Genomic DNA, 23,170 nt, shown 5'->3' with positions numbered 1-23,170 from the left:
GTTGACCAAAATTTCCAAAAAGTCAATGGTGATCTTGTACAGTTGACTTTTTCAGACGAATCGCGTTTTTGGAGATTTCAAATGAACCAGGCTATCCTCACCAAATGAATGGTATGAATGGATCATGTTGAGTTATTGGAGGACCTTGAGCCATGGTTTAAGTTGTGGCACCATGTTCTGATTAAAAAGTCAGTTGTTCGTGTGTATTAGGTCAAAACCCTAATTGTCGACCTAATGAAATTGATGACTGTGGATATTGAATTGAGATACAATTTCCATTGGATATTGTCATAGGGATTATTTGAAGATGATTAAAACCTTTGAGTGATCCCCTGGAGCTTTTTAGGGTTTCCCAAATGTGATCCCTGATTTCAGTCCCTGATAGTTCAAAAACCCTAATCTGATGATTTGAAATTTCACTGTTGATCAGTCCTTGTGTAGGGGATGTCCTGAGCCAATAGATTAGGTCAAAATGATGTACTTGGGGTCTTGAGGTCATGTCCCAAGTCATTAGGTCAAATCCTGAGCAAAAGTCAGGGGTATGCTATCTTCGGTCAAAACCCTAATTTGGTTGATTCAAAGTCTCTGAGCTTGTTGAAATGAATCTTTGAGGACCAAATGTTGATTGTTGATGAAGGTGATTCATTTGAGATGAAGGGAGAACAAAACCCTAATTTTTTGTTACTTTTACTGATGAGTGATTTCTTGATTAAATCCTGCTGAGTCATAAGTAACAAACACAAGCTATGCAATTTGTTAGAGATGCAAATGATGCATATGCAAATGATATGAGGTGGTATCTTAGGTCAAAAATTGGGGTATGACATCTAGGTTTTCAGATCTCAGCCAGAATACCAAAAATGCCCTCGGGACTTACAATTTGTAAAAACGTAAAAATCAGAAATTCTGTCCGCACAGCTGACACGGCCGTGTCACTTGACACGGGCAGACCGTGTCAGCTTCTGGTCTTGGGAGGAAAGTTCTTCAGGAGGCCTGACACGGCCGTGTCAGGTGACACGGTCAGACCGTGTCCGCCTCTGCCTCCTTGCTCATTTTTGTTCCTTGCTTCCCTTTTGCGCACCTCTTGGACATGCGATCCTTCGTCAATCCGAAGCTAACCTAAAACCATTACCAAATGAGATCAAAAGCACCTAATTGAAAATGAAAATGCACAAAAACAAATTGCAAACAAATAAACTACAACTAGATAAATTTAAAGAAAACATTAGAAAACAAACACAAAGTGTTACCAAACATGACGATCGTGTGTCGAATTCATGATGAAATTAAGTGTAAAATGGTGACCGATCAGAACCCTAGCATAGCCAAAAGGCTCATGACTTGGAGGAAAGGTAAGGTTTTTGCACAAAGTACCCTAAAAAAGAAAGGGTGCTCTTAAAAATCCCTCTGCTGACCCTTTCAATAAGAAAAGTACCTCTACAGGTTCAACTAAGAGCAGAGTTGTATCTCAGAGTGTTCCTGTTGGTCCTTCAAAGTCTTGGAGCAAAGTTATTCCAAAGAAGAGGAAAGCTCAATCATGTACGACTCTGATTCTGATGTTGAAGTGGATGTTCAAGACATTCCACTAAAGAAGAAGCCTACTTCTAGTAAGCCTGCTTCTAGAGTCCCTGATGTGCCCATAGACAATATTTCCTTCCATTCTACTTCGAGTGTCAACAGGTGGAAATATGTCTACCAAAAGAGACCGGCTCTTGAGAGAGAATTAGTTCAGAATGCTCTTGAATGCAAAGACATAATGGATCTGATTCATGGTGCTAGTCTAATGAAAATTGTTGTCCATTTGCCTAAGTGCTATGAAAGGCTGGTGAAAGAATTCATTGTGAACCTCTTTGAAGAGTGTGTTGATGGAAAGTCTAAGGAGTTTAGGAAGGTGTATGTGAGGGGCAGGTGTGTTACTTTTTCCTCCACTGTGATAAATAACTATTTGGGGAGGTATGATGAAGCTCAACCCGAGTTTGAAGTCTCTGATTACAAGGTATGCCAATTTATCACTGCCAACCAAGTCAAGAGTTGGCCTTTAAAAGGGAAGTTGTCTGCTAGTAAGCTAAGCATGAAGTATGCCATGTTGCATAAGATTGGTGCTGCAAATTGGGTGCCCACAAATCATAAATCTACCATTGCTATTGTCCTAGGAATATTTATCTATGTTGTTGGTACAAAAGCCAAGTTTGATTATGGTACCTACATATTTGAGCAAACTATGAAGCATGCTGGAAGCTTCAGTGTAAAAGGCCCTATAACTTTTCCATCTCTCATATGTGGCATTATCTTGAACCAGTACCCATGCATCTTGGTTGAAAATGACTCTATCTGCAAAAGGGAAAGTGTTATTTCATTTCATTATAAACTGTTTCAAGGAACCCATGCTCCTGAAATTGTCATGACATCAGTTGGGACATCCAAAGGAAGCTCCACTACAGGAAAAGCTGTAGTGGTTGCAATGCTCAGGGAAACATGCAAGGAGCTGGAGTCCAGAAAGCTGGCTCTTGAAAAACTGATCAGCTCTCTTGAAATGGAAGAAGGTGCTGAGTTTACTGAGAATGAAGAAGCAGGTCTTGAGGCAAATGATGAACAGGAGGCTGGTTCGGATGAAGTGGAAGCAGAGGAGGCCATTCTTGATGATGGCACAGATAAAGAAGTTGATGGGGATGGCTTTGAGTCTGAAGACTAGAGCAGCTGTTTAAAGTGATTTCTTTTGTGGATTTTACTATTTTTTTTGTTTCTTTTTTATTAATGGCCTGTAACTATTTGAATATCAAGGTTGCTTTGGCAACATTTCTGGAAAAAAAGGGGAGTAGTATGATGTCACCCCAAAATAATTCAGATGATGTAGTTGGATGTAGTTTAATTCTAGAAGTTTACTACTGCAGTTTATTTCTCTAGTTAGTAGTGTTGCTGCATGATGGAAGTATTGATCTATTTGTGTGGTAGTATGCATGATGGTAGTGTAGATATGCATGATGGTATGTGTAATGGTATGATAGTTATGTAGCTATGTATGCTATCTGGTAGTTGTAGCAGTAGTATAGCTATGTTATGGAGCCATGTGTGCTGACTGATGTGGTAGTATAGCTGTAATGGTAGCTATACTTGATGATTGCTTGATGATTACTGTGTAGATGTATTAGCTATTCCTGCAGGTTTGGTTGTTTGGTTGTGTGATGTGTTTATGTTGTTTGCCTTTCTGCTGCAAGGAATCTATGATGTGGTGACAAATTGTTTTAGCCAAAAATTTGCCAAAGGGGGAGTTTGTAGATGTTATCATATTGGCTGCATTTTGTGGTAAAACATTCCTGTGTGTTTTGATGTCTTGGCTAATGTCATGACATGCTATGTGTAGTGTTCTGCGGGTTTGTATGGTTGAGCTAATACAAGATTTAGTTGGATGTCATGCTCGATGTCATGACATCAAAATTTGACAACAGTGGCTGTTATGTTGAGCTGTTATGTTTCCTTATTTATCTCAAGCTACAGTTTAGGAAACTTTTTATTTTGTGCTGAATGGTTACTTTAGAAGATTTCGTTTACAGAACATATGTGTGAACACCCTGATGATGTGGAAATTAGGTTAACTTGGTTAACCCTAATTTATGTTTGGAAGGCCCAAGGCCCAAGTGCTTCCTATAAGAAGATTGCTAATCCTACTTTCAGAGGCAGAGGTTTTATGTGAAGAACGTGCTTGCCGCGTTCTGTGTGTTATGTGTGTTTGTTCTTAGTGTTATCTGTGAGCCAAGCAATTATCACTTTGATGATTGCATTGGACTAGGGCGTTTGAGTTGTAATTGTTTGTGCCACTCAAAGCTTTTAAGCACGAGTGTTGTGTCTCTTGATTGAAGCTTCTAAGCAAGATCAAGATTTGTTTTGAAGTGTGTCTTCATTCTGATTGTATTTGTTCTTGTTGTGATATCATTGCTGTGATTGAGGGGGAGTGAGTAGGAACTCATGTCTAGCACTAGATTGAAGTTGCATTGGGTGGGTCTTAAGTGAAGAGTTGTAAACAGGTAGTTTAGCTCTAAATTAATACTACTTATGGTGGACTTCCTCCCTGGCTTGGTAGCCCCCAGAGTAGGTGTTGTTGTACACCAAACTGGGTAAACAATTATCTGTGTTCTTTACTATTTTTGTTTACTTCTGCAAAACTGTTAATATTTGTGTCTCAGTGAATGTCATAACATCCAATAAGATATTGACTTACTGGTACTAGAATTTTCACCCTTCATATTTTCATATGTGATAGTCTATAGAGTGAAAGCTACGGAGGCATGCAAGGAGAACAAGGAAGTGTTTCTCTCCTATGCTATATGGTGTAAGTGAAATGAGGCTAATTACAACACTTCCTTTTATCAGGTCCATATTTTTGTTTCCTTGTTCTAGATATGTAATGGCTTGATAGCCTTATGGTTTGATTACAAATAATTGTCCTGATGCTCTAGCATCTTGTTCAACATCAGTGATATTGGTTGATATTTGTCTACTTCTTATCTCATGTGTGCATGTGCTAACATAATGACTTATGTTGAGTGACTGATTTTTCTTGGGATCACCTTTGTCAAATTATGGCAAAAGGGGGGAGTAATTGTGTAGTGTGTTATAATAAATGACTACTGACTGTGTGGTGTGGTACTGATATATGTTGTTGACTCTGGTGTGATTGGTACTAACTGATGCGTCTAGTAATAATAGTTTTGTTTTTGTTGTGTGCACACATGCTGAAGCATCTGGCCTAAAACCTGGCCCTGAACTTTGTGTGCTGATATTCATGTGTGTTAGTTATATCTTCTGATTCTGATTTGACTACTAACTATGTGTTCATGCATAACTAACTTTGTGATTGCATGAATGACTGCTATGGAGAATTGACTATTGTATAGTGTAACTCGGTTTTTTTGCGAACTAACTCCTTTTCATTTTTATTTTAATTTTTCTTTGCAAGAGTCACCACCGACTTTTATTTTATCCAATTATATTAGGAAAGGCATAAAAGAACAGAAAAGACCTTTTGACAGATTTTGGGTTCGGGGGATTGTTTATACAAAAGGAAGGTTTTAAGCATCCTTTGTATCCATGGTTATCCATGGGCTCTTAATTTTGCTTAGATCACTTTTGTCTTGTTTGATTTTGTTTGCTTGAAAAGTGGGTGTGGGTGTGTGTTGGAAAATGGTTTTGACTTTGTAATAATCCTTGGCGGATGTTTACAAATATCATTTTTTTTTGAAGTTGTTTTGACAACGAGGTATGAAAAGTATTTGAACTTTTGATTTGAAAAACCTTGTAATGATCCTTGGCGGATGCTTACAAAGTTTTATCTTTTGAATTTTGTTTTTGTGAAAACAGTGATTGAAAATTTGATTTAAAACAGCTTTGAAATTGATTTGAAAATAAAAGAAGCGAAGATGGACACTAGGTCACATAGGTCTCTGAAGAGTTTCGCCGGGAATAATGTCCTTCAAATACCAGATGAAAGTTTTTGAAAATAGATGAGAAGTTTTGAAAATACGTTTTTTTTTTTAAATGAGAGGTGTTGGGTTTTATACTCAGGGAGAGGCCCAATTGAAATTGATTTTTTGAGCAAGCAATTTAGGAGTTACCTACCCTTAATTTATAAGATCTTTCCTATGCATTTAATACTTTTTCTTGGATGATGGCATGATTAAAAAGTAACAAGAGCGGAAACCCTAGAGGTGCAAGTGTACGAAGTGTGTTGTATTCAGATATTTATATCCTGAGTTAGTAAACTAGAGATTCAATTATTATCTTATCACCTAATTACTAAAAATTAAATATGTACAGGAAATTAAATCCTACGCTATTACATCGCTTTGGGAGATTTACATGATTATTGGTGCGAAAAGTAAATGCGAGAAAATTGAATCTACATTATTACATTGATTTGCAACCTATACATGTATCTAAGAATTTAAATTGCAATAGGTAAATAAACATGTTTTTTTGAAGGTATAATTAGGTTAAGAGAAAGTAAGATAACAAAATCCTAAATCAAAAACAAATTAAACCTAATTCATTTTTTTTTTTTGCTTTTTTTGATGTTTTTTAATTAAATTAAAAGTCTAATTAATCTAATTAAAAGTCCAAGTGATAGAAATAAAATCAAGCCTAATTAATAAGTCAAGATAATAAGTCTAAGATGATTAGTCCATTAAACCTAATAAACTAATATATATAATAAACAAATAATTAAAAGTTAATTAAACAAATAATTATACAAATAATTAAACTTAACAAGAAAAATATTCTTTTTTTAAGTCAAAAATTAAATTATAAAAATAAAAACCTAAATCTAAAAGGAAAATACTTTTGGGGGTTTTTTATTGGTTGAAAATAATTAAAAAGCAATATTTACATAATTACTAATTAATTAAGCAAAATAAATTAATTATGAAGAAAAATAAAATATTTTTATGTCAAAAACTAAAATAATATTTTATCAACTTAAAACTGAAATTAAAATATTTATTTGGGTTTTTAAAGTATTTTTAATTAAGCAAAGAAAATAAAAAGAAATTAAAAATATTAAAAACAGTGATCCTGTGTGGTTAATTTGTGAGGTGTATGGTGGACCTGCAAGGCAAGGAGCACGGGATCAACAATTAATGAGATCTGAGGGCTGAGAAGAGCCAGCACATGGCATGAGCGTGGGCCATAATGCACTGGATCCAATGTCTTTGTCCTAGTCAGCGTGGGGACCGCTACTATTCATCATCTTCAACCTTTTTCCTGCAGAGTTTGCTGCAGATTTTCCTGCGGATTTCTGGATCCTTCAAAAACCTACAAAAATGAAAGGAGCAAAAAAGGGGGACCACCCAGATCTACATAAAATCACGCTCTGAGTTCAATGGTGGCGTTAGTTTTGTCATTAGAGCAACGTAGCTATGGATTCGAAGTTTGGCCATGGTTATGTTCTAACATGGTGTTCTTTGTTCTGGACATTAAAGCTTCATATTAACGTTCAAACCTTCTTTAAATAACTTCAAGAACATGTTAGCATCAATAGATTTCATTAAAACATAAACATAATAAAAATATGAGAAATTGAAAATATGCATAAATATGGAGTTTTTAATTCATGAACTCCAAACACTACTACATGTTACAAGCTACATGATTCTTACTCTATGATATCCCAAGAGTGGAATAGAGTGATTGGATATCTCACATTACATGCATCATAAACATTGCATATCACTAACTTGATTTTTCAGGTAGACGGATATCTTCAACAAAGATGTTCTCAATCACATGCAGTGTTCACCTGAATTCCGTGAACAGTTCTCTCAGATATAATCAAGCCGAAGATTCATTCTGATCACTTACCAATTCAAAAACAGACGTTGCAGATCTAAAGCGATACCTCAGACGGTTCCAGAACGATCTAACATTACAGATCAAAGCGATACCTCAGACGGTTCCAGAACGATCTAACATTACAGATCTAAAGCGATACCTCAGACGGTTCCAGAACGATCTAACATTGCAGATCTAAAGCGATACCTCAGACGGTTCCAAAACGATCTAATATTGCAGATCTAAAGCGATACCTCAGACGGTTCCAAAACGATCTAATATTGCAGATCTAAAGCGATACCTCAGACGGTTCCAAAACGATCCAACGTTGCAGATCTAAAGCGATACCTCAGACGGTTCCAGAATGATCTAACATCAAAGATCTAAAGCTGATACCTCAAACGGTTCCACAATGATCAACTTTCAAAATCTAAAGCAGAAAAAACTTTGGACAAGTTCCGTAGCAATCATCCTCCAAGACTTAAGGCGGTAACCTTGGACGGTTCCGAAACAGTCAACACAAAGACTTTCAAATCCTTCAACAAGATATAATCAATGGATTCATTCTGATGAACAGACCATCAACACAATTGTCGGGTGGCATCTGAAAGCCCATCTCAGGTAATGTTCCAATCTGCCAACAACATTTTGCAGACGACATTCAAATGCAACTTCCAACATCTCTTCTGATCAAGGTAAGTGCAAATTTTCAGGGCATCTAAATATTCAATCATCTTCTACCTTCAGATTTCAGACAATCTCTTCAGGTTTAAGAAGATTGAATAGGGGCAACTGTTATACCCCAAAATTTGCCCACATCTTTTTTCAAGAAAACTCCAATCTGAAAATTAAGAGTCTCATATAATCATGGATTTTTATTTCAACAAATATCCTGACATATGAAACACTTAGGGTCTGTTTGAAATAGTTTTTGTTTTTAGTTTTTAAAAACTGAAAAGTAAAAATCAAAACAAAATTTAGCCATTTCAGTTTTTTGCTTTTAAAAACTGAAAAATTGTGAAGAGTTTTTAAAAACACATTTGTAAAATATTATATTCAAACAAGTTTTTAGTTTTTAAATTTTCAAAAACTAAAATAGAGTTTTTAAAAAGCCTTTCAAACAGGCCCTTAGTTTTTAGAATTTTTCTTATACAGTAATTTGGCTTGCAGTTGAATTTATTCTTACGCAAACGCCAAATGCTGTTTATTACTTCACACATGCTATTTATTTATTTACAGATAAATAGTACTGACACAATTGGTACAGAGTTAAATCTTTTTGCAGGCGGAGAATCAGGAAACTCAGACTGTACTGGTAACAGTAAATATTAGTTTTTTATTATGTCTGTGTTTTTCTAACAAGTCATGTAAATAAACTTTCATTTTTCACATAAAACAAAAACAAAAACAACAAAAAAGAAAATTAACTTTGACTGTTGATTTTTTCACTCTAACTGCTACGTCAATACCTGAACAGTCAGTTGACAGCCAAACTGCTGGCAGTACAATTCTCAGTGTTTTGTACCATCAATCAAATCAATCTTTCACAATTCAAAATTCCAAGATTTTTGTTCTAGAAGTCTTCTGAATATCACGCGATTAGCAGAGACTCAACACTGCACAAAAATCAGGTACGCTTAACTGTCTCCTACACAAACAGTCCCTAATCAGGGTTTTTTTCTTGTTTTAACAAGAGCAACAAGTTTTTGAGAGCTCAAATGGATTTCATACACATCCATATATCTCAAAGTACCATCATACAAATTTTCAAACTTCAATTCACTCAGACGCACCGTCAGCAGCTCAAACAGTCAACAGACGACCCGTTTGACCAAAAAAGTCAACAGACAGTCAAAAATGAAATTTTTGGTCAAAGTCCATATTTTGTCAAAGGATTCATCATTTGATCATTGGATGATCATAATTCATCAAGGAAAGATCAAAAATCAACAAAACTCTAAGATTCAAAATTAGGGTTTTTTGCCTGAAAAGTCAACTCAACTTTGACTGATCATAACTCTCTCATCCTTCATCCAAAAAATTCAAACCAAAGCTTGTTTTGAAGGAAATTCAATTGTCTTTCAAATGCCATTGATCCCATAGTCATTGGATTCACCATTTGAAAAATATGACCAAAGACATTACAGGTCATTTTCAAAGTCAACAAAAAGACACTTTTTTCAAAAGGACACACAAGGAGCTTCAAAAATCATTTTGACATGAGACCAAAGACATTGGTTAGAGTACTATTTGAGGTTTCTAAAAAGTGCAAGATCTCCTTCATATGACAAAAATTGAAGGATTTACACCTTGTTGAAGTTGGCTAAATTTTGGGAAAATGCATGAAATCAACATTGCTCAAAAATGTATTTTTTCCAAATGGGGCCAAGTTTTCAGCATTCAAACATCATTTCCATGATATTATGGGCCTCCCACGACCAAGACAAAGCCCACATCATTTTTATCCATTTTTGATTTAATTTTATCACATATAAGATTAAATTTAAAAAGGAAAATGGAAGAATAATGGGTAGCTTATTTTCCAAGCATGACTCATCAAATAATCACTCCAATTATGCAGCAAGGAAGCTGCAAGGAAAGCCTAGAGCAAAGGTGTGGAGATCAAGCAATGGTGGCTTAAGTTTTAAGCTTGAAAAGTCAAGATTCCAACAAAGCTCATGAATGCTTCTTAGCTTATTTTTTAAGCACTCCAAGGCTTATATAAAGGCAAGAATATTTCAGCAAAAAGGGAAGCCACACACCACGAAATTATAGCTCAAGCATAGTCATAAACTTCTCAAAAATCTCAAAAATCTCCAAACTTTGTAATTTTCATTTTCATATTTCCAATCAATATCAATACAAACAAACATTTTCAATCATCTTCTGAGATCATATAGAGTAAGAATAAACTCTTTGTGTGGTCCCATGAGAGTCATAGCACGTGCATAGTGTTCTTCATATTCATACATGATCAATTTTTGTTTTCCTATATTCAATCGGTCTCAATGTAATCTAATCATCCTAATGTGTTCATGAGGTCTCATAGGATAGATCTGGGCTCTAACATGTGAGTTTCCACGTGAGAATCACTCCATGCCATTAACAAGTGTTCATACGTACTAAAACTTCAACTCCATAGAATCCATAGCTACAGCTCTCAAACAACGAAACTAACACCATATTTGGACTGAGAGCATCCTAATTAGGGGATCTGGGTCACTTGTTTTTATTCCTAACGCTTATTTTTGCAGGTTGATGAAGCTACCAAAAATGGCGCTTTTACTGTACAAATAGAGGAGGTTTAAAACCCCCGCTATTTGTTTTAAAAAATAAGAGAGATGGAGGTTGAAGACGACCACGCGTCCAAGCGTGGTTCGCCGGTCAAAAGTGACCCTCTCTCCGCTTGCGTGGCATCTCCTTGCTGGACGGTCAACTTTTCAAACCTCTCTCCCTCAGCTTCCATTGGTTCACGCAGTCAATGGTGGGCCCAGTCTGACTTTGGTCTCCCCACTAATTCAATGCTTCACTCTATCCCATCATACCATGTTCTCTTCAATCTGAGCCACATGATCAATCTCAAAGCCAATCCAACGCATCAGATAAGCAGCCCTATACTATGGACTTCACTGATTTTCACACTCAATCATTAACGTTTTTTATTTTTTATTTTTATTTTAATTTCTTTGTTAAATTAATTAAAAATAGTTTTAAAAAATCAAAAAATACACAAAAAATATTTTTAGACTTCTAAAATAATATATTATTTTCTGAAATAAAAATATTTTATTTTTCTTCAAGATTTCAATATTTTGCATAATTAAATAGTATATATTTATATATTTGCTTTTTAATTATTCTAACCAATCAAAAAATCATTAAAAAAATTGTTCTTTATATAAAATATTGTTTATATATTATAAACTAATTTTGTACATATTTTGAATAATTTTCTCTTTGAGTTTTAATTATTTGTATAATTATTTGTATAATTATGTTTTAATTAGCTTAATCAATTTCAAATCAATTTCAAAAATTCCAAAAAAATTAGTTTTGTTTTAAAATTAATTGAAAAATATTTTGTACATATTTTAAACTTAATTTCTAGGTTTAAATCTATTTTCATCTTTTTTCTTCATTTTAATTTAATTAATCATGCATTAATTATAATTAACACCAATCATAAAAAATCCAAAAACATGCCTTTTATTTTTCTTGCAATTTAAAATTCCTAGATAAATGTATAGGATGTCAAATTCATGTAAATAGGCTAGTTTACATTTCCCGCACAATCGATGTAATAGCGTAGATTTACTTTCCGCACTTTACATTTCCGCATTTTAATTTCCAGCAAATATAAACTGCGTGTATGTCAAAGATAAAATTGAACCGTTAGATCACTAACTTCAAAGATAAATATCTGAATCCAAACACAATCACACTTGCACCTTTTAAGGTAATCCCTTCTCATTCTTTTCAAAATCAAAGTCAAATTTCCACTGTTTTGAGTACAAAATCGAACCTTGCGTTTATATCCGATGAAAGGATAGATTTTTAAAGGAAACAAGGATAAAGACCTTACAACTCAGGGTAGACCTCCTAGTTTGCTTGCTCAAATCAAAACAAACAAAATTCTCATACACTGTTGTATTTCAAAACAAAACTTTCAAAAAAAGACAATACTTTGTATACATCCAAACACGGATTATTACAAAGTTAACGTTCTTTTCAAGACATCTTTCGAAAGATAAACAAGCATTTTGTATACATCCACACACGGATCATTACAAAATTCAATTTACAAAGGTATTTGAAATCACATATGAGCAATTTCAGAGCAATTGAAAAGTGATCGAAAAACAAGTGAGCTAAGCAAACTTAAGAGCCCATGGATAACCATGGATACAAAGGGTGCTAACACCTTCCCTTTGTATAACCTACCCCCTTACCCAGAATTTCTTAAAGGTCTTTTTTCTGTTTCTTTTATAAACCTTTCCTTAATTGGATAAAATAAAAGGTCGGTGGCGACTCTGTGAATTTTCAAAATGCGAAAGCATTAAGCGATAAAAAAGAGTCAGTTCACGTATCTCTACAGAACAGAGGTATGGCCCGGGATTAAAAAATCGGAGGTCCACAGAACTGGCGACTCTGCTGGGGAATATACTTTCAAAAAACAAAATGTTTTCAAAAGGGGTTACCTTAAGAGAATAAATCACTTCGATGTTTTCAATTGTTTGACTTGATTGCTCTATTTTTCAAAGGTTTGTTTGGGTATTTTGCTTGTGTGAAAGATTCTAACCCGAATCTCGAGATACCTTAAGTATATGACAATAGACCAAGGAAACTGTACGGCATGTACCGATACGGTTGATCTGGTAGTCATCGTTAGTGCGATACTTTGGTTTATACTGATGTCCCTTGAAAACGATCAAGGAGTATATTAGGCTTCCGAAATGTCATTAAACACTAATTTGTCTTAGAACCTTTTTAGTTGAACTTGACTTATGGCCTATTAAGTGGCTAGCTTTGAAATTGATCGAAGTTAGTTATCCTCGAGGAATATTTTGATCGGCCGCTCGAGCGCCGTATTGAGATGTTACTTCCAAGGATCATAGAACCCGAATACTATTCTAGGACAGGTTTTAACCAACTCAACTTCAGTGGGGAGGGTATCACCTATCAGCTCCATGCAAGCCTTTAAACCTAAGGCTTTTGTTTGATTTGTTTTTGTGTGCCACATGTTTGCATCATAAGCATATCATTTTTGCACCAAACACTTCAAGGATCAAAGAGTTTACCTTTGTTTTTGCAGGTAATGGCTCCCGCCACCAAAGATTACATCCGAATCAACATCTCAACGGTACCATCTGAACTAAAAGACTTAGTGTCAGAATTCCCCAGGAATGTTCAATTCACTGAAAGGCATGGTCACCTACTCCATTTGGTTACCTCAAAATTTGAAGAAGACGTGATACGGGTCTTGTTCCAGTTCTTTGACCCTGAACATCATTGCTTTACCTTTCCTGATTACCAGTTGGTACCCACTTTGGAAGAATTCTCTGAACTAATGGGATTGCCTGTTCGAAATCAATTACCTTTCACTGGTTTAGAAAAGATTCCAAAACCTGAAGTCATTGCTGCTGCTTTACATCTGCGAAAATCAGAAATCGAGTCCAATTGGGAAACAAAGAGTGGAATTAAGGGTTTGCTTGCCAAGTTCTTGTTGGAAAAGGCTCGACTACTGCTAGAAAACAAAAGTTATCCAGCTTTTGAGGAGGTTGTGGCCCTTTTGATCTATGGGTTGGTTTTATTCCCTAATCCCGACCAGTTCATAAGTGTACACATCATCAACCTTTTCCTAATCCGTAACCCGGTACCAACATTGCTGGGAGACATTCTACATTCTCTACACACTCGTACCATGAAGAAACGAGGAACTCTCATGTGCTGTATACCACTACTGGCTAGGTGGTTTACATTTCATCTTCCCCGATCAGTGTTGAGAAATGAACAAAGAATGCAATGGTCTCACAGGATTATGTCTTTGTCTCATTCAGATATCCGGTGGAACAACTTCTTTCAAAGAGACATTACTATCATTGATCATTGTGGAGAATACCCTAATGTGCCACTCCTTGGCATCAAAGGAGGCATCACTTACAATCCCTCTTTAGCTCTACGCCAATTCGGATATGCAAGGAGCAACGGTCCTCATGACATGATTATCCATGGCATTGTGTTTGATTACGAGAATGATTCTCATAGACACCGATGAAGGTTCATACATGCATGGGGCAGTGTCTATAGAATAGAAAGCAAAACTCTGGGGCAATGGAATTCTATTCCTATGGAACCCTACCTCAGATGGGTCCGCACTCATGCTCAGAAACTCCTTATGCCATATCCTGCTGTTCTACCTGTGACTATTGAACCAGAGGTCGAAGGATATGAACCTCAAGTTATTCTACACCCGAACATGCCAACTGACCTAGAAGAGTTGCAAAAATCTTGGGTTCAACTCAAAGAGGAAAGAGACACCTTCAAATCATACTGTCAAGACTATGAGAGAAGGATATTGGAGCTCACCGGACAGCTTCAAGAAGAACAGCAGATCAACACATTCCTGGGGGCAAAGAGAAAGCGTCCACAACAGACCTGAAGGATCATTTATTTTATTTCTGTCTTGTAAGCCCAAATGAGGCAAAGAAAAAAAGAAGCAAAAAAAAAAGAAATAAATTGATTAACTAACGTTTGTTTCTTCTTTAACAAATCTAAACTCTAAGATCCTTGAAACATTGCACACACATTTCACTTCATATACATTGCATATACATTTCATACATTGCATACACATGGCATCCAGTCATACACATTGCATAACAGGTTCACATGACGGATTTCTCATCTTCTCGCTGTTTATTTCAGTCAGAAGAGATGGAATCTGAAATGAGTATCAAGAATCTCGAAGCACAGAATGCCCAAGTTCAAGTGGCAATTCTGGAACTGGCAAAGGGGCAGCAAGAACTGAAAACCCTGATAATCAAGAAGAAAAAGAAGCCCAAAGGATCTGTAGGCGTGAGTCACCTGAGAAGAAAGATCAAAATTCCAGTCAAAAAGTTCACAAAGCCACCGATCTCTGAAACAGTCGGTGATAATGAACAAGAAGACAATCAAAGCAACCAGGGTTCTGCTAAACCCTCTCTCTCTTCAAATGAAGAAAATGATCATTCTGGGGACGAACCGGATGATGAAAAATACCAACAGCTGGAAGACCGTATGAAAGCTATGGAGATACAAAAAATACCTGGCTTAGATTTCAATGATCTAGGGCTCATCTCGGATGTTGTTATCCCTCCAAAATTCAAAGTTCCTGTCTTTGCAAAATATGATGGAGTTTCTTGCCCAAAACTACATCTAAGATCCTATGTGAGGAAGATACAACCTCATAACACAGATAACAAATTGTGGATTCACTTCTTCCAAGAAATTCTGTCGGGTACACAACTCGAGTGGTACTACCAGCTGGAAAATACCAAGGTTCATACTTGGGAAGAATTAACTGCTGCTTTTTACAAACAGTACCAATACAATGCTGATCTTGCGCCAACCCGTACTCAACTAAGGGGCATGTCTATGGGACCAAAAGAAAGTTTCAAAGGATATGCACAAAAGTGGAGAGATATGGCTGGAAGGGTTCAACCACCCCTATCTGATCGCGAACTAGTTGACATGTTCATGGGCACTTTAACTGGCCCTTTCTATAGCCATTTGCTGGGAAGCTCATCATCAGGTTTCACTGACCTGATACTGACCGGAGAACGTGTCGAAAGTGGCATTCAAAATGGAAAAATTCAAATAGGTTCCTCCTCTGGTACTACAAAAAGGCCCATCAGCGGGAGAAATGAGGTCAATGCAACACAAATTCAGAAAAGTCGCAAAAGTGAGCAGCATCAATCTGTAGGGGCAGTTCTGATCTCCGCATCTGCACCTCCAAAAGATCAACAGCCAAAATACACGCATCGACCAGATGCACCAAGAAGAAATTTCACCAAAATCAATATGCCAATCTCTCAGGCATTGCAGCACTTGCTAAAAGCAGATCTGATCACCTTAAGAGGTCCTCCAAGGAATGTCAACACTTCCTCTCCGAATTATCGCCCTGATGCGACATGTGCCTATCACTCAAACTGTCCAGGACATGACGCAGATCACTGCTGGGCCTTGAAAAATAAAATACAAGATATGATCGATGCTGGTGAAATTGAGTTCGATCCTCCAGAAACTCCAAATGTCATCACAGCACCTATGCCAAAGCATGACAAAACTGTCAACGCTATCCTGGACACTGTTTACATCTATGATGTGAACGAATTATCAACTCCACTCTGCGAAGTCAAAGGAAAGCTAATCCGAGCTGGTTACTTTCCAGGGTGTGACCCCGACTGCTTTTACTGCTCCTGCCTGCCCAATGGTTGTGAAAATCTGAGGATGGGAATTCAAAAATGGATGGATCGCCGTATCATTATGTTTGAGAGACTCCCTTCTATGGACGTGCTGTGCAAAGTCTTTGCAAACGGGATGAGAATAGAGGATGCCTCAGTGATCTCCAGCTTACCATTCAAAATCTCTGCCAAGGCTCCATTCAAAATTTCTGCTACACTCAAAGTGGCATCAGTAGTCATTGCTAGTCCAACTCCATTTCCATACTCCTCAGACAAAGCTGTCCCATGGGGATACGACACTAATGTTTACGTTCATGGAATTAAGCAGGCTACCTCGACTGAAGAGACCGCAAAGTTAACTACTCCAACTGTGGGTAATATTGTGGGTACCAGCAAGATCACGAGAAATGGAAGAATCTTTTCACCAGAAATTTCTCCGAATGTTGCTGCTGGTCCAGTCCGAGTCCCAGTTCCTAATCAAAATGTCAACGCTCGAGGCAAAGAGCCACAAGTTGAACAAGTTCAAACCCCGGTGGAGATCACTGCTGAGGATCCATCAAAGCAAGAAATGGAGGAAATATTGAAAATCATCTGCAAGAGTGATTACAATATTGTTGAGCAACTGGGGCACACCGCTTCAAAAATCTCAATGCTATCTCTGCTAAAATATTCAGAAGCTCATGCCAAAGCTCTGATGAAGTTCCTCAAAGCTGCGCATGTGCCTCAAGAGATCTCATTCGACCAATTTGAGAATTGTGTTGCCAATCTAACCGTGAGCAATGGTCTCGGTTTCTCTGATGTGGATCTAACCCCTGCTGGGAAAAATCACAACAAAGCCTTACATATCTCCATTGAATGTAATGGCACCACTCTATCTCATGTGCTAGTAGATAACGGTTCTTCTCTGAACGTGTTACCGAAAATAGTACTAGAAAAGCTTGACTTCGAAGGAATTGTGTTACAGCCAAGTGATGTTGTGGTAAGAGCCTTTGACGGGTCAACCAGAACGGTATACGGAAAAGTGAATCTCCCAATCAGAGTGGGTTCTCAAATCTTCGATTCTATCTTTTACGTAATGGAAATTCACCCAGCCTACTCCTGTTTACTTGGACGCCCTTGGATACATGGGGCAAACGCTGTAACTTCTACTCTGCATCAGAAGTTAAAATATCCAGTAAAAGGAAAGATTGTCACAGTCTATGGCGAAGAGGAATATGTGGTTAGTCACCTAAGCAATTCCAAATATGTCGAGTTGGAGGACGAATTCATCGAAACTCCATGCCAATCATTTGAGGTGGTCTCTCCAGATGTCTCTACCACCAAGCATATTCCTGCTACTCCAACTACAACTATGGCTTCTCTCAAAGATGCCAAAGCCATGATTGAATAGGGTGATTGCACAGTATGGGGACAGCTTCCCGATATACCCTACAAGTCTGACAAACTAGGTCTGGGCTATGATATTGAAAATCAAAAGAATGATCAAAGTCCTCGTTCTGAAGGATTGATGTCACACTTCGTCAGCGAAGAAGTAAACGCTATTGAAGATGAAGGAGTGTTCTTGAACCATATCCTTCAGCCATATCCAGATGAAATTCCACCCATTTCCATGGGAATGTGGGATGCTGTGGGAGAACCAAACGGCGGGTATAACTATCAGTATATCACACCTCAGAATTCTTATATTGCTATGGAAGACCTTACCCCGACTGGATGGGGTGATCAAATTGAAAATGACGAAAGTTTCACAAATCCTGTCACTGAGCAATATCAAAATCCACCCAAAGAAGTATGGGACACGCTAGGAGAACCCAGCGGCAAATATGACTATATGGTGAAATATTCCGCTCCTCCGAGCTCACAAATTGCCATGGAGGACATTGTCCCAACTGGATGGGATGAACAGTACGATGACAATTTCGCTCTTGAAAAAGCCAGGGAAATGCCAAATAACGAGGGTTGCTTTCTGTCAGCATACACTCCTCATCAAGATGCACAAGTCTCTATTCAAAGTATCATCCCGACTGCATGGGACGGCCTTATCGAGCATCTCGCTCAGCCAACAGAGATATCTCAGCCTGGGCTCTCGTATCCAGTAGAGTATATCCCTTATCCCGAAGGATCACCGGCTCATTTTCCCACTAATGAAATCAATGCTGTGGAAGATGAAAAAGACAACTGCAACTGGAACAGCTGGATACCCCCTGCTCACAACAGTGGATTGAACAACTGGAAAGCTGAGGATGTGATCTCCTTTGACCAGGAGTAAATACCATTTCCTGTCTTCTTTGTGTATATTGTGCAAAGATAAGAATGGTTCCTGAACAATCGAACCATGAGCTTGAAAGCCGTGTGCCTTAGCACACTGGTCCTTCTATAAGGGCTTATCATATCATGATCATGTGCATTCAATAAAATCATGGGACGCTTGCATATTTAAATCTTATGATCCTTTTTCCTTCTTTCTTCGCTTTCTAATAGCTATGTTTTTTCTTCACACACACTCACATAATTAACATGCAGATTCACATACACTCTGGATCCAGTCAACAACGATTCTGCTATTGCCCGTCATGACTTTGAAAATCCGATCTACCAAACTGAGGACGAAAGTGAGGAAGATTGTGAAGTGCCAAGAGAACTTGCAAGGCTGCTAGAACAAGAAGACAAGGCCATACAGCCTCACGAGGAGCCAATTGAGGTCATCAACTTGGGCAGCAACGAAGAAAAGAAAGAAGTCAAAATAGGGGTTGATTTAGAACACAGCGTCAAGCAAAGACTGATTCAAATGCTGCGAGACTACGTCGAGATATTCGCCTGGTCCTATGAAGATATGCCAGGCCTTGACACGGACATCGTAGTTCATCGCCTACCAATCAAAGAAGGTAGCATTCCAGTCAAACAGAAACTACGAAGGAGTAGGCCTGATATGTCAAAAAAGATCAAAGACGAGGTTGAAAAACAGTTCAATGCCGGATTCCTAAAAGTTGTAAGTTATCCTCCTTGGATAGCTAACAACGTGCCTGTACCTAAAAAAGACGGGAAAGTCAGAATGTGCGTGGACTACAGAGATCTGAACCGGGCAAGCCCCAAAGATGATTTCCCTCTACCACACATCGATGTACTGGTTGACAATACCGCACAATGCAAGGTATTCTCCTTTATGGACGGATTCTCCGGGTACAATCAAATCAAGATGGCACCCGAAGACATGGAAAAAACAACCTTCACAACACCCTGGGGAACCTTTTGCTACAAAGTAATGCCCTTTGGTCTGAAAAACGCAGGAGCAACCTATCAACGTGCAATGGTAGCGCTATTTCATGATATGATTCATCAAGAAATAGAGGTGTATGTCGATGACATGATTGCAAAATCCAACACCGAGGAAGAACATTTGGGTCATTTACACAAGTTGTTTGACAGACTCAAGAAATACAAGTTGCGACTGAACCCAAATAAGTGTACCTTTGGAGTAAGATCCGGCAAACTCTTAGGTTTCATCGTCAGCAGCAAAGGTATTGAGGTTGATCCCGCCAAGGTTAAAGCCATTCAAGAAATGCCTATACCTCGTACTGAGAAACAAGTCAGAGGATTCTTGGGACGTCTAAATTACATCGCCCGATTTATTGCCCACATGACTACTACTTGTGTGCCGATCTTCAAACTTTTGAAGAAAGATCAAGTGGAAAGGTGGAATGACAAATGCCAGTTAGCCTTTGACAAAATCAAAGAATATCTCCAAAAACCTCCAATCTTGTTGCCACCTGTGGAAGGCAGACCTCTGATAATGTACCTAACTGTGTTAGAAGACTCAATGGGGTGTGTACTAGGACAACATGACGAATCCGGTCGAAAGGAGCACGCAATCTACTATCTTAGCAAAAAGTTTACCGATTGTGAAACAAGATACTCACTACTCGAAAAAACTTGTTGTGCCTTAGCTTGGGCAGCTCGCCGGCTAAGACAGTACATGCTAAATCACACCACTTTCCTAATCTCCAAGATGGATCCCATCAAATACGTGTTCGAAAAACCTGCTCTCTCTGGAAGAATAGCGAGATGGCAAATGATCTTAACAGAATATGACATTCAATACACTTCACAAAAAGCAATCAAAGGAAGTGTGGTAGCTGATCATCTGGCTCATCAAGCAGTGGATGATTATCAAGCATTGAACTTTGACTTCCCAGACGAAGACATTATGCTAGTCAATGACTACAAACAACCAGGACCAGAAGAAGGACCCGGGCCAGGATCCCGGTGGACTATGGTTTTTGACGGAGCTTCTAATGCACTTGGCAATGGCATCGGAGCTGTGATCATTTCCCCCGCAGGAAGTTACACACCGTTCACTGCCAGATTATGCTTCAATTGCACTAACAATATAGCCGAATACGAAGCATGTATTCTGGGTCTTAAAGCTGCAATCGATCTAAGAATCAAATTCCTGGAAGTCTACGGAGACTCGGCCTTGGTAATCTACCAAGTCAAAGGGGAATGGGACACAAAGCACCCAAATCTAATTCCTTACAAAGAATATGTGCTGAGTTTGATTCCTTACTTCGAAGAAATCACTTTCGAACGCATCCCACGCGAGGAAAATCAACTAGCTGATGCTTTAGCTACCATGTCATCCATGTTCAAAGTCAGGTGGGACAACGAGGCGCCTATGATCACCATTTACAGGCAAGATGAACCATCCTATTGCAATGAGATCAATACCGAAGGAACCGAGGAAAAACCATGGTTCCATGAAGTAAAAAGATATCTCGAAGCTCAGGAGTACCCTGAAGGGGCATCCATTAACGACAGAAAGTTTCTAAGGAGATTTGCTGCCAAATTCTTTCTAAGCAATGGAGACCTATACAAACGCAACCATGACTCGACTTTACTTCGCCGTGTAAACAAGAAGGAAGCAGAACAAATCATGGAAGAAATACACAATGGTGCCTTCGGTACTCATTCCAGTGGACATACAATGGCTAAAAAGATCCTTAGAGCAGGTTATTACTGGTCTACCATGGAAACAGACTGCCATCATCACTCCCGAACATGTCACAAATGCCAGATATACGCTGACAAAGTACATGTACCTCCAGTTCCATTAAGCGTCCTGACGGCTCCTTGGCCTTTTGCAATGTGGGGTATTGATATGATTGGAGAAATCAAACCTAATGCCTCCAACGGACATCGCTTTATCCTGGTCGCTATTGACTACTTCACAAAGTGGGTAGAAGCAGCTTCATTTGCTTCTGTTACCAAGAATGTGGTGGCCCGGTTCATCAAATACAATCTCATTTGTCGGTACGGCATCCCTGAACGGATTATCACGGACAATGGCACAAATCTAAACAACAGAATGATTACTGAACTTTGCACACAGTTCAAGATCAAGCATCATAATTCTTCTCCATATCGACCAAAGATGAACGGCGCGGTGGAAGCTGCCAACAAGAACATCAAGAAAATCATACAAAAAATGACAGTAACCTACAAAGACTGGTATGAGATGTTACCTTTTGCTCTTCATGGTTATCGCACATCTGCGCGTACTTCAACAGGGGCAACTCCATTCTCCTTAGTCTATGGTATGGAGGCAGTTCTTCCAATTGAAATTCAGATTCCTTCCCTAAGGATTATGAAAGAAGCCAATCTAGACGAAGACGATTGGATTCAAACACGGTTGGACCAGATAAACTTGATTGATGAGAAAAGGCTCGCAGCTATTTGTCATGGTCAGCTATACCAAAAGCGTATGATCAAAGCCTTCAACAAAAAAGTCAAAAGTCAAGCATACCAAACTGGTGGCTTGGTTGTCAAACGCATCATCTTACCACAAGGTGATCCCAGAGGCAAATGGACTCCCACCTACGAGGGACCATTCATAATCAAGAAAATATTCTCCGGCGGAGCCATGTTGCTTACCACCATGGATGGTGAGGATTTCCCACACCCTGTGAATGCTGACATACTCAAAAAATACTTCGCTTAAAAAGAAAAAAACAGCTCGCTAAGTTGAAAACCTGAAAGGGCAACTTAGGCAAAAAATGAGCGTCTCGGTGGATTGAAAACCCGAAAGGGCGGTCCAGGCAAAAATTAGAGACTAAACAAATACTATCCCGGTAGGCTGAAAACCTGAAAGGGCAGCCTAGGCAAAAGTTAGGGAATGAAGCATACAACTATGTACCGTTCAACTGCCTACTCACCATCAAGATTCAACACCTCAAAGACACCGATCAGTCCAATCACTTTCTTCCAACAAGTGAGGGATGAGATACTCGAAGACAGATTGGCAATAGCAGAATTGAAACTTGACTGGATCGTTTTCACATAGCTATTTATCTTCATAAATATTTTCCAAAACTTTCTGACAGTTTCCTACTTCTAGGATTGTTGTCTCCCTGTGCTAACCAGCCTATCATGGCTCTTTTTCAAAAATCAATGCAGCTTAGGCTCAAAAATCACCATTTTCACTTTTTCTGTTTTAAATACGTAAGCGTCCCAATGATAATTTTGAATGAGCATGTGCATTTGAATATGATTGATGTTTACCAGGAAAAACAGGAATAGCATTCAGGAAGTGTCCCAATTATCTGGACATCATTCCATCAGAAGAAAATCCCCAAGGGAAACATTTCTCAGCAAATTCCTCAAAAAGATTTTCTCTTCAAAAGAAGTCTTATCCCCCAGCAGGGTTGTTCCAGATTGCTATCTTCAGAAGGTGTGATCCCCGCACCCGGACTTGGTCAGATAGTGCATCGGAGGATTATGCATCTTCCTCATTCCCATTTGAAAGGGCATCAGAACTTCCAGCTACCTTTCATTCTCAAGAGATATTCAAAGATCCTTCAACAGAATACCAGGGTTCTCAAAGAATTTCCCCAGCCGAGGGTACTCAAACA

General features: G+C 38.3%; 1 protein-coding gene across 1 annotated transcript; it reads left to right on the top strand.

The window, feature by feature from the left end:
* Nucleotides 1-1,537: 1,537 nt before the first annotated feature.
* Nucleotides 1,538-2,692, top strand: LOC131605106 (uncharacterized). Its single transcript, XM_058877502.1, has one exon. The coding sequence runs from the start codon at nucleotides 1,538-1,540 to the stop codon at nucleotides 2,690-2,692; it is 1,155 nt and encodes a 384-aa protein (XP_058733485.1).
* The last annotated feature ends 20,478 nt before the right edge of the window (nucleotides 2,693-23,170 follow it).

This window comes from Vicia villosa, linkage group LG5, assembly GCF_029867415.1.
Source record: "Vicia villosa cultivar HV-30 ecotype Madison, WI linkage group LG5, Vvil1.0, whole genome shotgun sequence".
Taxonomy (NCBI): domain Eukaryota; kingdom Viridiplantae; phylum Streptophyta; class Magnoliopsida; order Fabales; family Fabaceae; genus Vicia; species Vicia villosa.
Note: the sequence above shows the minus strand (reverse complement) of the source record. Positions and strands in the feature narration are given on the sequence as shown.

What these genes read in the sequence shown, in the direction of transcription:
- LOC131605106 (XM_058877502.1), top strand. Translation starts at nt 1,538, where the DNA reads ATGTACGACTCTGATTCTGATGTTGAAGTGGATGTTCAAGACATTCCA.